The sequence below is a fragment of the Fomitiporia mediterranea genome (assembly GCF_000271605.1).
Source record: "Fomitiporia mediterranea MF3/22 unplaced genomic scaffold FOMMEscaffold_13, whole genome shotgun sequence".
Lineage (NCBI taxonomy): Eukaryota > Fungi > Basidiomycota > Agaricomycetes > Hymenochaetales > Hymenochaetaceae > Fomitiporia > Fomitiporia mediterranea.
In genome coordinates this window covers 1,273,316-1,285,235 of record NW_006760398.1, presented here as the reverse complement: position 1 = coordinate 1,285,235, position 11,920 = coordinate 1,273,316, and the positions used below count along the sequence as shown (strand labels likewise).

Genomic DNA, 11,920 nt, shown 5'->3' with positions numbered 1-11,920 from the left:
GTCAGTTTGGATGGCTAAAGTCATCAGATAGGTATGTATTATAACTCATTCAGTAGTAATAGACTGAAATTATTCTTATAGATCACAGGAGGCACGAATTTACTTTAGAGCTGGCAAGAACTGGGATGGGTATTTCACCCATGATGATCTTTATCAGCAGCTCTTACAGGCTATCAAGTGCTTTGAGAGCTGTTTCCCTAGCAAAACAGCTCTCTTTGCATTTGACAATGCTACTTCTCATCAAAAAAGAGCAAGTAATGCATTATCTACACGTCAAATGCCTAAAAATCCAGGGTGGAAAGCTAGAGACACATCTGGTGCCCCTCCCATACGTTCTGGAGTCCTCCCTGATGGTTCATTACAATCATTTTATTTCCCTGATAACCACCCTCATCATTCTGGCCAATTTAAAGGGATGGCCCAAATCCTTCAAGAACGAGGAATTAATGTTGATGGAAAACACACACAATGCAAAGGTTTCAAGTGTGCTGACAAATCAGCACAATCAGTATGCTGCTGTCGACGAATTCTGTTTAACCAGCCAGATTTTCAAGCTCAAAAGTCTGCAATTGAAGAATTGGTAGAAGGCTATGGACACAAGGCAGTTTTTTATCCTAAATTCCATTGTGAATTGAACTTCATTGAACAGTGCTGGGGTTATGCTAAATTCAACTACCGGATGATGCCTGCCCCTACTACTGAAGCTCAAATGGAAAAGCATGTTCAAACATGCCTTGATTCTATTCCTCTTGATTTCTTTCAAAAGTAAGTACTTTAAATCTTTCTTTCTTACAAAATTGATTTTATTATATGTTTTGTAGGTATTGTAACCGGTCTGCTCGGTTCATGGATGCATATAGAAAGGGGTTGACAGGAGCACAGGCTCAATGGGCAAATAAGAAATACCATGGCCATAGAATCCTTCCAGCTAGTATTCTGGCTGAGCTGTAAAACCATAATCTATATTTTTTTTTGTATTTACAAGTGCTAAAAAAAATGTCGATGTCCACCGCTCGATTTTTGCCATCAGGGTCCTTCCTAATGGGGAAGTGGCTGTGCTGTGACTGATGTGACATACTATGTCGAGTTTATACTTTCCTTACCTTAGGAGGAGTTTATCGTTCACATCTGCATGAGGTGCCTGGTTTGATATTTCGGGAATGCGTCGATCTCTTCGTTCGGAATTTGCCGTTGTATTTGTATCCTCCGTCCTTCGTCTGCCTCGGTCTACTTTGCACATTGCTGAACCCCAGACACTCATTGTCTCTCTTACTGAGCTTGGTACCTTGCTTTGCTTAGAGGATACAGGGTAGTGCCTGGAGTCCTCGCCTCGTCCCGACGTGCCATATTTCTTCCCCTGCTTGAAGTTTGAGCAGCGCAACAAGCCAAGCAACTGAGCAATCCATATCCTTCTTTTGAACGGAAACACAGCGGACTACGACAAAAGTCAGAACAAACTGGTCTGGAGCTGGGCTCTAGTCCGTATAACGGCTGTGGATGCAGTATGGTGTCGGACACGGACCCGTATCATGAAGTTCAACGGGAGATGCAAGGGACGCTTGCAAATGCTGGGACGCTCCTCTCAAGCTTCCGGCGGATACAGAGTATAGGGCAGGCAAAGTCAAACGGGAGAGGGGAAGAGAGTGAAGAGTTGTCGTACGCACGGAGTGAGCTGAAAGCCACCCTGAGCACGTTGGAGGCGGACTTGGAGGATCTCGAGGAGAGTGTAAGGTAAGCCTCTTGCCTAATCGACACTCATCCATACAATGGCTTACTGTATGGTATGATCTCGGTGGAATGGATGTGTGTGTTATTAGAGTTGTAGAGAATAGTGGTCCGAAGTCCTTTGGGCTTGATGATAGCGAGGTACAGAGACGCCGCCGCTACGTCCGTGAAGTTCGACAAGAACTTGATGTGCGTATTGTGTCTAGCTTGCTGTTTGGGCTCAGTAAGCTAATTGTAATGCGAATGTGCATTTGTCAAGGACTAGAGCATGCGCGCGGAAGTTGCCTCGTCTGAGGTTGGTTCAAAGCATTTTGCATACCGTCTGGGTTGGCTAACTCAAGAGGAACAGAGACTAGGGTCGTCGGGCACACCACGATATGCACCATCCTCACCGACCTCACGACCCAAAGCGACGTTCTCCGATCCTCTTCAACAACCCAGAGATAATGAAGAGGACGACCAGGCGGCTTGGAGCCGAATGGAACAACAGGTGCATTTCTTCTCGTTCGCCTTGCTCTTACAGACATTATTTTGTTGCTCACGACTCGTTCCATACAACTTCAACAGATGATCATGCAAGAACAAGACAAAACAATCGATTCAATTACAGGAACGGTAGTAACTCTGACGGAACAAGCGGGCCTCATGGGGACCGAACTCAGAGAGCATAACGAGTGGGTGGTTTCCTACGTTCCTCTTACTGCTCAGTTGTTCTGATCCGTACATTCAGATTACTCGGTGATCTCGAGCATAACGTCGACCACACGGAAACGAAATTGAACAAGTCCTTAAGACGTTTACAGCGCTTCGTGCGCGAGACGGAAGGTTTGTGTTATTCGTTCATTTGATCAACTGTGATACTCAGGATACCATTTCTGTAGAGACAAAGAGTGGCTGGTGTATTGCCATCCTGATTGTCATTCTTTGTGTGCTGTTGTTGCTGGTCATTCTCCTTTAGGTATAGAGGGCCGATTCTCGAATTCGATGGGAATATATCTTTTGTATACCATGTAATTATTACAGATCATATAATATTACGGTGTTTCGTTCTGTGCAAAGTTACCGTGTTCTTTCACCTAGATAAGCAAGTTCCATATATGGAAATAAAACACCTGCTGAGGATCGATGCCCCATGTTGGCACTTGCAAGCAACTGTCATCAAACACAGGCTCTTTCTGCTCAATCGCCGGCTCAAAGGCGTACTTGCAGGGCGTATCTGAATTTTGGAGAAGATCTAACAGCTTCATGACACTATGACTGCCAAAAAGCGTCCTGACTGTTTTGCGAGTACAAAGTTGGAAGCACGATCGAATTTGATGAAACTGCCAAGCCCCTTATCGCTCAGAGTCAGACGGCCCGTCGTCTCTTGTGCACCTTTGCCATCTTCGTCCCTTTGCGGTCCCGGTTTACGAGCGGCCCTCTTAGAGCAATGTAGGCATGTCTGCCCTCTTTAATAATATCATACCTGTTGCTTGAGTTCGTTGGTGACCGCATGCTTCGTACTCCGAATGCCAGCGACTCCCCATGCCTTCCTCGCTCTCCTCTTCCATATATTCCTCGTAATATCTAACTCTCAAAATGTTCTGGCCTTCACAGAACACAACATCTATACCAGAGCGGACAACTCGACGGAGGTGCAATCAACTGCAAAGACAAAGTCGACTGCCTCGTTCCTCACCGCGCTCTGGATGAATGCTGCCATATTTGCCGCTACAGTCATCGCGTTCTCGCTCCTTCGGCTACGTTTTAGGGCAATTTATGAGCCGCGGACATACGTTCCAAAAAATGAGGAGTAAGTTGCACCCTTTCCACGACCTAAACCCATAATAAATGGGTAAGCATTTGAAGTGTAGACGTGACTAACTCGTTGTTACAGCAAGCGGTCGCCGGAGCTTGGAAAGAATCCTTTCAAGTGGCCTTACATGGTCTGGAAAGAAAATATCTCCACAATTAGGAAGAAGAACAGTATGGATTGTTACATGTTTGCTCGATTCCTACGAATGATGGTCCAACTCTTTATTCCCATCTGGGTCATATCTTGGGCTGTGCTACTTCCGGTCGACAGCGTAAATAGTGGTTCTAACCGTTCTGGACTCGAACGCTTCACGTTTGGGAACGTTGGTAAGACAAAGCAGGAGCGTTATTGGGCACACCTAAGCCTCGCCTGGGTGTTCACCAGTATGTTGATTTTCGCTATTCAATGGACAAGGAACTGCATACTGACAGGGTGAATCAACTAATGCGTTTGCAGTTTGGATTGGCATTATGATTCATGCCGAGATGAGGCATTACATTACCAAGCGTCAGGATTACCTTGTCGACCGGGTCCATTCCGCTTCCGCGCAGGCAAACACGATCCTTGTCACCGGTATCCGTGACGATTACCTCAATGAACCTGCTCTCACGCATATATTCTCACACCTTCCAGGCGGTGTCCGTAAGATCTGGTTTAACCGAGACCTCAAAGAACTACCTGATATATATGACCGTCGGATGGAAGCGTGCGATCTGTTAGAAAAAGCGGAGACAAAGCTGGTTAAAAAGGCAATTGAGATCGGATTGAAGAAAGGGTATGGCAGGAAGAGTGATAAGAAAAGTGGGAAGAAGCACAGGAGAAGGGACAGGAGAAGGGACGAAACTGTTTCATATTCTGATCGCGAGCCTGGCATCGAGGAAGCTGAAAAAATTGTACCAAAGAAAGACCGACCCACTCACCGACTCCCCTTACGCCCTCTACCTTTCTCCATCCCATGTATTGGCAGAAAAGTCGATACGATCAAGTGGGCTCGTGAAGAAATTGCGGAGACAACCAAGCAATTGGAACGCGGCCGAAAGATAATCGACAGTGAGAAGGGAAGAGCTGCAGATGATTCGATGGATTTAGGGACGTTTTTTGACTTGGGACTGGATCGCTTGGTTGTGTCTGAAGATTTTAGCAGCGATAGTTCTGATGATGAGTCAGAAGACAGGAGGAGGAAGCGAGGCAACCACGACGATCGGACGAAGGATTCGAAAGGGATACATTTGCGAAAACGGAAAAAAGAGACGTATCCAGTGCTGAACAGCGCATTTGTACTGTTTAACCAGCAGATTGGAGCACATCTTGCTGTACAAGCACTGCTACATCATGAACCATTCAGAATGACCAGGAAATATATAGAGGTCGCGCCTGCAGACGTGATTTGGGGAAATATGGGACTTAACCTCGCCACAATGCGGATACGCACGATTATCAGCTACATAATAACTGCGGGACTGATTGTTCTCTGGTCATTTCCTGGTATGTGCACACTCATATTCCGTTTTTCCGTCCTATTCTTGGGACAGGTTCTTAATGACCTTTACTGACGACGTGCGACAGTCGCGATCATTGGCGGGTTATCAAACATTTCAAGTTTGTGTCAGGCATATTCTTGGCTAGCCTGGTTGTGCAATATTCCGCACTTTGCAATTGGAGTTATACAGGGCATGCTTCCGGCCATTATGCTCGCCGCGCTTATGAAGCTACTTCCCGTCATACTACGCTTGCTTGCACGCTTCGAGGGTATGCAGCGCAAGACGAGCGTGGAGCTCAGTCTTATGACACGTTTCTTTATCTTTCAAGTTGTTGTAAGTCCTCACTCTTGCCTTTGGACTGTATCCGCGGCTAAATTTGTTTTTCTCTGTGTGAACGCTTGATCTGCCGCCATAGCACTCATTTCTAATCGTTACGCTTTCTTCTGGTCTAATAGCTGCCCTGCCTGAACTCGTCACGAAACCTACGTCAATTCCATCTCTCCTCGCACGCCAACTTCCGCAAGCATCCAATTTTTTTCTTACCTACATTATCCTGCAGGGCCTTACCGGATCCGGTACCGGTTACCTGCAGATCAAGTATTTCGTTTTGTATTACCTGAAGCGCCTTATGGCAGGAAGCACACCTCGCTCATTATACAACGTCGAATACAGTCTTCAGGAGATTAAATGGGGGACGGAGTTTCCTGCGACGACGCTGATTGCTGTGATCAGTGAGCTCACACTCGTTGTTCTCGCGTTTCCGATGAACTGAATTGATTCTGTTAGGTATCGCATACATGATTATCTCTCCTATCATCAATGGGCTCGCACTAGCAACTTTCTTCCTTCTTCTTCAAATGTACAAGTATCGATTCCTCTACCAAGTCGGACAGCCCGCAGCAATGGATACTGGTGGATTGTTCTTCCCACAAGCGATTCAGCATGTTTGCGTCGGGTTATACATTCAGCAGATCTGCCTATGTACATTGTTCTTCCTCGCTCGTGATGAGAAAGACGAACCAAGCGCGACCCCGCAAGGGATCCTTATGCTTGTCCTTATCTTGATCACAGTACGTAGCCTTTTTCCCTTTCCCTAGTTCCTAAAATTACTTTAATACAAGATACTAAAATATTTACATGTAGATCGTCTGTCATGACGCGATGAACAGATCATACAACAAATTGCTCGGCGCGTTGCCACTCACAAAGGCAGACGATACATACAAAAATTATTCTCGCCACCATCACAAGCACAAACACCACAGACAAAAGCATGGCTCAGATGGGCGTACGGGTAGATACAATCCGACAGGAGCCCACGCAGAGGCAGAGTTCTACCACCCTGCTGCGGGAGAGCCGATCCGACCAATTTGGATTCCAAAAGACCGTTTGGGACTTATGATTGGGCAGGCGGAGGTAGGTGCAAATAGAAGGTATTTTGGGGGAAAGCAGTTCTCTGGTTGTCATCACGCGAACATGGACGAAAAGGGCCATGTCCATGTAACTGGACACCCGCCCGGTGGACCTTGGAGGGATGGTGATTATGGTTATGATTGAGCAATGATGCAGCTATTTTCTTTCTTGTTTATGTTGTTTGATGTTTCGTTGTCACCCTTGTCGGCATGCAATGCCTTTCTCCTCTTCGTTTTCCCTTATGATTCTTTCCATACCCTTTCACTATCCCCTGGTCTTTCTCCTATTCTTGTGAAACCGATGTATCTTCATGGCTCTTTCCATTGTATTTACTTCATCAAATTTCTTCCGTGAAAACCTATTTTACACATTTCTTCGATTAAGTAATTACATCCAATCCAATCAATGTTGAGAACGAAGTATCGGGGTCACAGCATAGGTAGTAGTATTAGGTACCACATATACAATAGCCAAAGGCCATCAAGAAAATAAACAAGTCCTAATGACTCGCATGGGGCGACACTCTACGAATCATTTTTCGCTCAGTTGGTCTACGACAGAGCGGGCAACGAGGGTCCGATTCGAGAGTCTTGATAATGCATCTGTGCAAACCAACAACAAACCGTATCACGATTCAGTTCGAGCGCTAAGGCTAGAAATGAGAAACGTACGAAATGCCATATACATGTCCACACGGCAACGAGGCGATGTCCGTCTCATTCTCGAGACACAGTGGACATTCAAACAGTTCAGATACCGTTACTCTCTGTTTGTCGCGGACGTGCCCTGGGTTTCGCCGAATAGCGCTTGACTTACTGTGTTTCGTCTGGTGGAGTTGAGCCGCTGCCGCTATCAATGATGCCTTAGTTGGGTCGACACGTAGCTCGGGTGCGTACGCTGATCTGAGTGATACGATTGCGGGTGTACTCGTCGATGCAAGCGGATCAGGCCGTCTCTGTGATATAATCTTAGGTGGAGTCGGAAGCGTTGAAGGAGGTAAAGGGAAGAGACCCGCGGAAGAGTAATCGGAATCGTCCAGGGTATCGCACTCATCAAAGCCCAGTGAGTAAGCGGTGAACGCGGCCAAACTGGTTTTAAATGCTTCTATCTCAGGATCTTCCCCTATTTGCTGCATGTGCATGATATGGTGTTCGATATCTCGGAAATGCTGTAGTCATGTACCGTATCGGTAAAAAAAGGCATACCTGGTCAAGCGGTACAGGTATATGCATAGCAATATCACGAACCTTGCGTTTCTGATTCCCTGATGTGAAATAAATCCCACAACGCACGCAACAGTCGCAAGCTCGCTCAATCTCAATGTCTCTCGATGATATCTCGGGCCGTTGGATGTGCAATATCGCAGAATTTGTATGCTTAACAGTTATCTAAACATCAGTGAAGGCTCATCTCGAAATGGACCAATGTACTTGCATAGGAAACACCGTGTGAATATGAGCGTCTGCAGATACCACAGAAGCCATCAGTCTCAGTTGGACTGCTCCAATGTGCCCTCAGCCCATCTCCTGCGGACCTGGATACATGCTGCCGGATATCATCGTCAGATGCTGAATAACTTCAGAGACGATGAGGTGTGTTTCTTGGAACAACTTACAGTCAGTAGTTCTTGCGCCGAATAAAAGAACTTCGCGCAGTGAAAGCATCGATATATGGCGTCCGGATTTGCGCTGAAATGAGACGAATCGAGTCTCCGTAGAGCACCTTGAGATGACTCGGCGATACATGCTGGAGATGTGGGTTCTGAATCTCCAACATCCATAGCAATATGATCGTCCAATTTGCTCTTGAACACCAACTTTTCATCCGGCTTGAGCTACGTGCAGCTTGAGATGACGGACAAATGCAATTTATGAAACAAAAACCCACGATTTCTCGATCCTTACCTCGCAGGTTTGAAAACCTCTTCTCGCAGAGAGCGCAATAACCTTCTTCCGAGTGCTCAGTTCGGAGACAGTGATAAGCGCATTCACAGCTATTGACTTGGCCCATGTCGACTGATGACGTGGTGGACACAAGTATCGGGGAGCAGCGCGCACGCTAGGTAATTGAGGTATCAAGGGGTTTTATAAGCAGCTCATCAACATGATGTTGATTTCAGAATCACAAACGAGCAAAAAGGACTAGATGAGGCTGTTCCGTGATCTAGGAATCAAAGTGACTCATAACGAGCGCGGGGTTTCATACCTAACTTCAGTTTCCAAATTGACACAGCGCTTTCAGGACAAGTGCCACGAAAAGAGCAGTGCAACGTATCATTGAGTATCTGCTGTGCGAGTGGTACTTGGCTAACCTGTGCTACTATACCCACATCTGTATTACTAATGTAGTATCGCGTGATGACTAATATACGACGGCCAAGATCACGTGACTGACTACTTAATTTTACGAATCGGAGCGACGACGTTGCACTCATTCATTTGTGCATAATCTGAAACTAGTTTGCTTGTTTGACCGGGGAATGCGACAGCAAAACGCACAGGTATCAAGACAATGCAAACTTGATCGGACAGCAAACATGATAAATAGCCAACATCGCAATCGCACAATCCCAGCACAAGCACGCCCAATTGGACACAGGTACGTTTCATTACGCACTGTTTCCATGCTCCCATCCGTTGACATATAATCGTATACTTTCAGCCCTACTTGAAGGAACTCAACACAGCATAGATCAGGAACACAAGCAGTGATACTGTCAGTGTCACAACTGACCGGTACTCTGTCTACCTCAATCTTCACTATTTTCTCCTATCCTCTATAGCATAACTCTTTAGTTCTTCTCAGCCAGCATGGATGACGAACCCGTTGCGGAGAAGACAACTTTGGAAGAGGATTCCCGGCATTGGGAGCGCATTCCTGCCGAGAACGACATTCCAACATATTATATTTACACGGAACGTGTTCAAAGAAGCTATATGGATGGCAGACGGTATGCCGTAATTCGTCTAGACAATCACCTTGAAGCAACAGTCGTTAACGACGTCCACGCGAGCACGTCTGCTGCTTGCATGAGTATCGCGGCAGGAAGGTTCAATGACCCAGTGAGTCAATACACTCTCTATTCAAAGATCAGTGGTACATCTGTGGCACACTATACCGTTTTTTTTGTGATATTCTATTTCAACTGCTGCTGGACGTCACATCCAGAATGCTGCGGATCGGTCCGCCAATGTACTCCCGCCAATAATGTTATTTACTAGTTTCGTAGGAAGACATGGCTGGTGCAGCCCACGCTTGCGAGCACTTGTTGTTCATGGTAAGCTAGATGCGTTGAAAAATTGTGATCTTCTTTAACTCACGCGCCATTACCATGGCTGTGTCGGTAGGGATCGAGGAAATACCCGGAAGAAAACGCGTTCGACAAGGTAAAGTCTTGGAAAAGTGGAAGTTCTTGCACATCTCTCATGATAACCAGTATTGCGATTTAAATAGTGGCTACAACGGTGCAGGTACAGGTCCCTCTGACACCGAATTTTACTTTCAAGTCGCTTCGGATGCTCTTGCGGGCGCACTCAATTATTTTTCCGCATTCTTTTACTGTCCGCTCTTTCATGAAGACTCAGTGCTGCATGAGATAAAGGTGATTGATTCCGAGTATTCAGGAGGTCTCCAAGACGATTCCCGAAGACTAGAATATGTTGAAAATTCACTTGCCCATCCAGCACATCCGTTGAGAAGACTCGGCACCGGAAACAAAGACACGCTGCTAGGGCAGTTTCTCGCCTTGAGAGCGCATGATAAGTCTGTCAAGGATAAAACCGGACACTTGAGCAGATCCCCAAGCGAAAAGTCCGGTAGCGAGAATTCCGTGAGGAGTGAAAGCTCCCTTGGTCGAACACCCTCGTTCAGGAGATATGCGGAGAATAAGCACGATTCACATAGTAAGACAGCCAGTGAAACTTCATTGAGGAGCTCTAGCAGCCTTAATAGGTTGTCCGAGAAGCAATCCACGGAGGCTGGCTGTGGTTATGACTGACTTTCAGGCCGGAGTTCCACTCACAGCTCATGCTCATCAGTCCGGACACTTTCGGAAACAGGAAACAGTCACAGAAGCACAGAACCTTCGAGAACACAGAGTAGGTCGAACGTGCAGGTTGGCGACGGAGACGCACTGAAAGTTGCCGCTTTGAAATCCAAGGAGAAGCTGATTAGGTGGTGGGAGAAGGAATATTGTGCGGGAAGGATGAGGCTGGTAGTAGTTGGGAGTGGTTTATCATTTCGCGCTATCACGATCTATATTTTGTTCTGATTGCATCGAGCAGAACCTCTCGCAAAGCTCATCAGTATGGTTGTGAAAAATTTCTCACCGATTAAAAACAGAGGACAAAACCCAGCCCCAGTCGCCTCTCCCACGCAGCCCTACAAGAAGGAAGAGCTCGGTGCACGTCTTTAGAGTTTGACTAACTCAACCCACGTGTTAAAGCGATCTATAATCCGTTAGAAAATTGTTTATGTCAAGACAATCGAGAAAGCGTACAAAATTATCATCGCCTTCCCCATCGCCTGGCAGGCTGCCCTTTGGCGTGAAAAGCCTGCGTGGTTCCTTGTCCATCTGCTTGGCCATGAAGGCCCGGGTTCACTACATGCGTACTTACAAAAGAAAGGATGGCTCTTGAGTCTAGTCGCCGGAGTTGTGAATCGTGGGCGTGGAATTAGTTTGTTGCAGATGTATCTGCAGCTGACAAAAGACGGATTCGGTGCGATCATTTGCTATTATTTTTCCATGCACCTTGCCGATGATGCCCGTTTAGAGAACCATCGAGAAGTTATAGTGGCCTGTTTCAAGTTCATCAACCTGTTACACAAATCCAAGTTTCCGGAGTGGATGTGGAAAGAGCTGGAATTGTGCGAAAAGCTGTCGTTTTGCTTCCACGGAGATGCAGGATCACTTTCTTTAGCCAGGAGGATGGCTGAGTTAATGGCGTATCCCACGCCGCGTGCTCTTCTCATCCGTGAGCCTGTACTGTTTTGGGAGTGGAACGAGGATCTCGTCAAGGAAACATCGAAGAATTTAGATATTGAGAACTGTTATATTATCGTGGCAGCTCAGAATCACGATCAGATCCCGAAAGGAGCAACATGGTGCAAAGAACGATGGTATGGAACAGAGCACATTGAGAAACGCTTTGACACTAAATTAATCTCTGAGGTATGCATTTGCCCAGATATTTGGATGATTTACTCTGCTCATGACCTGGGATTGTCAGGCTCGCAAGGACAACGACATTACCTATTTTGCTTTGCCAGAAAGGAATCCATTCCTTCCTCAACATCCACACATTTACGGTGTACCCGTTGATAAGCCGAAGAAAAGGCCCGCACTGTTGAGGCGCACTCCACTCATGGAAGTGTGGCACAAGAGGAACGATCGATTCTGGACACCGGATGCTATTGTGCATATTGCAGCGCGGACGTGAGTCCATTCCTATCCATGTCATTTGTACATTGTTTACGTTCTCTCCCCCCCCCCCCCCCCCCCCCCCCC

At 46.6% G+C, this 11,920-nt stretch overlaps 5 protein-coding genes across 5 annotated transcripts in view; 4 read left to right on the top strand and 1 right to left on the bottom strand.

The window, feature by feature from the left end:
- The window catches only part of FOMMEDRAFT_94366 (uncharacterized protein), a gene marked incomplete at both ends in the record, with an annotated part of 2,320 nt that extends 1,369 nt beyond the window's left edge, over window positions 1-951 (top strand). Inside the window, 2 exons of the mRNA XM_007270362.1 lie at window positions 309-765; window positions 822-951. Of these exons, the coding sequence (XP_007270424.1) occupies window positions 309-765; window positions 822-951 (587 nt within the window). The remainder of the gene's footprint in view (window positions 1-308; window positions 766-821) is intronic.
- Window positions 952-1,259: 308 nt separating this feature from the next.
- Window positions 1,260-2,739, top strand: FOMMEDRAFT_148802 (uncharacterized protein; the record flags this gene model as incomplete). The annotated part of the gene is made up of 7 exons (XM_007270526.1): window positions 1,260-1,731; window positions 1,818-1,914; window positions 1,991-2,215; window positions 2,293-2,399; window positions 2,456-2,550; window positions 2,607-2,651; window positions 2,684-2,739. The coding sequence occupies exons 1-7, from the start codon at window positions 1,505-1,507 to the stop codon at window positions 2,737-2,739; spliced, it is 852 nt and encodes a 283-aa protein (XP_007270588.1). The 5' UTR covers window positions 1,260-1,504.
- A 622-nt stretch (window positions 2,740-3,361) lies between these two features.
- FOMMEDRAFT_128362 (DUF221-domain-containing protein) lies at window positions 3,362-6,685 on the top strand. Its single transcript, XM_007270525.1, has 7 exons — window positions 3,362-3,517; window positions 3,602-3,903; window positions 3,977-5,005; window positions 5,087-5,334; window positions 5,417-5,732; window positions 5,788-6,071; window positions 6,145-6,685. Exons 1-7 carry the CDS (start codon window positions 3,414-3,416, stop codon window positions 6,556-6,558), a joined length of 2,697 nt encoding a protein of 898 aa, XP_007270587.1. The 5' UTR covers window positions 3,362-3,413; the 3' UTR covers window positions 6,559-6,685.
- A 228-nt stretch (window positions 6,686-6,913) lies between these two features.
- Window positions 6,914-8,424, bottom strand: FOMMEDRAFT_136616 (uncharacterized protein; the record flags this gene model as incomplete). The annotated part of the gene is made up of 6 exons (XM_007270524.1): window positions 6,914-7,016; window positions 7,086-7,582; window positions 7,662-7,790; window positions 7,849-7,959; window positions 8,030-8,248; window positions 8,302-8,424. The coding sequence occupies 6 exons, from the start codon at window positions 8,422-8,424 to the stop codon at window positions 6,914-6,916; spliced, it is 1,182 nt and encodes a 393-aa protein (XP_007270586.1).
- Window positions 8,425-9,224: 800 nt separating this feature from the next.
- FOMMEDRAFT_94516 (uncharacterized protein) overlaps window positions 9,225-11,920 on the top strand; it is a gene marked incomplete at both ends in the record, with an annotated part of 4,914 nt that continues 2,218 nt past the window's right edge. Inside the window, 9 exons of the mRNA XM_007270369.1 lie at window positions 9,225-9,476; window positions 9,644-9,691; window positions 9,762-9,800; window positions 9,851-10,229; window positions 10,473-10,640; window positions 10,695-10,774; window positions 10,877-11,132; window positions 11,187-11,584; window positions 11,643-11,848. Coding sequence (XP_007270431.1) covers window positions 9,225-9,476; window positions 9,644-9,691; window positions 9,762-9,800; window positions 9,851-10,229; window positions 10,473-10,640; window positions 10,695-10,774; window positions 10,877-11,132; window positions 11,187-11,584; window positions 11,643-11,848 — 1,826 coding nt within the window. The remainder of the gene's footprint in view (window positions 9,477-9,643; window positions 9,692-9,761; window positions 9,801-9,850; window positions 10,230-10,472; window positions 10,641-10,694; window positions 10,775-10,876; window positions 11,133-11,186; window positions 11,585-11,642; window positions 11,849-11,920) is intronic.

Coding starts and splice junctions, on each gene's coding strand:
- FOMMEDRAFT_128362 (XM_007270525.1), top strand. CDS start 3,414: ATGAATGCTGCCATATTTGCCGCTACAGTCATCGCGTTCTCGCTCCTT. Junction 3,518..3,601: donor TACGTTCCAAAAAATGAGGA/GTAAGTTGCACC, acceptor TCGTTGTTACAG/CAAGCGGTCGCCGGAGCTTG. Junction 3,904..3,976: donor CCTCGCCTGGGTGTTCACCA/GTATGTTGATTT, acceptor ATGCGTTTGCAG/TTTGGATTGGCATTATGATT.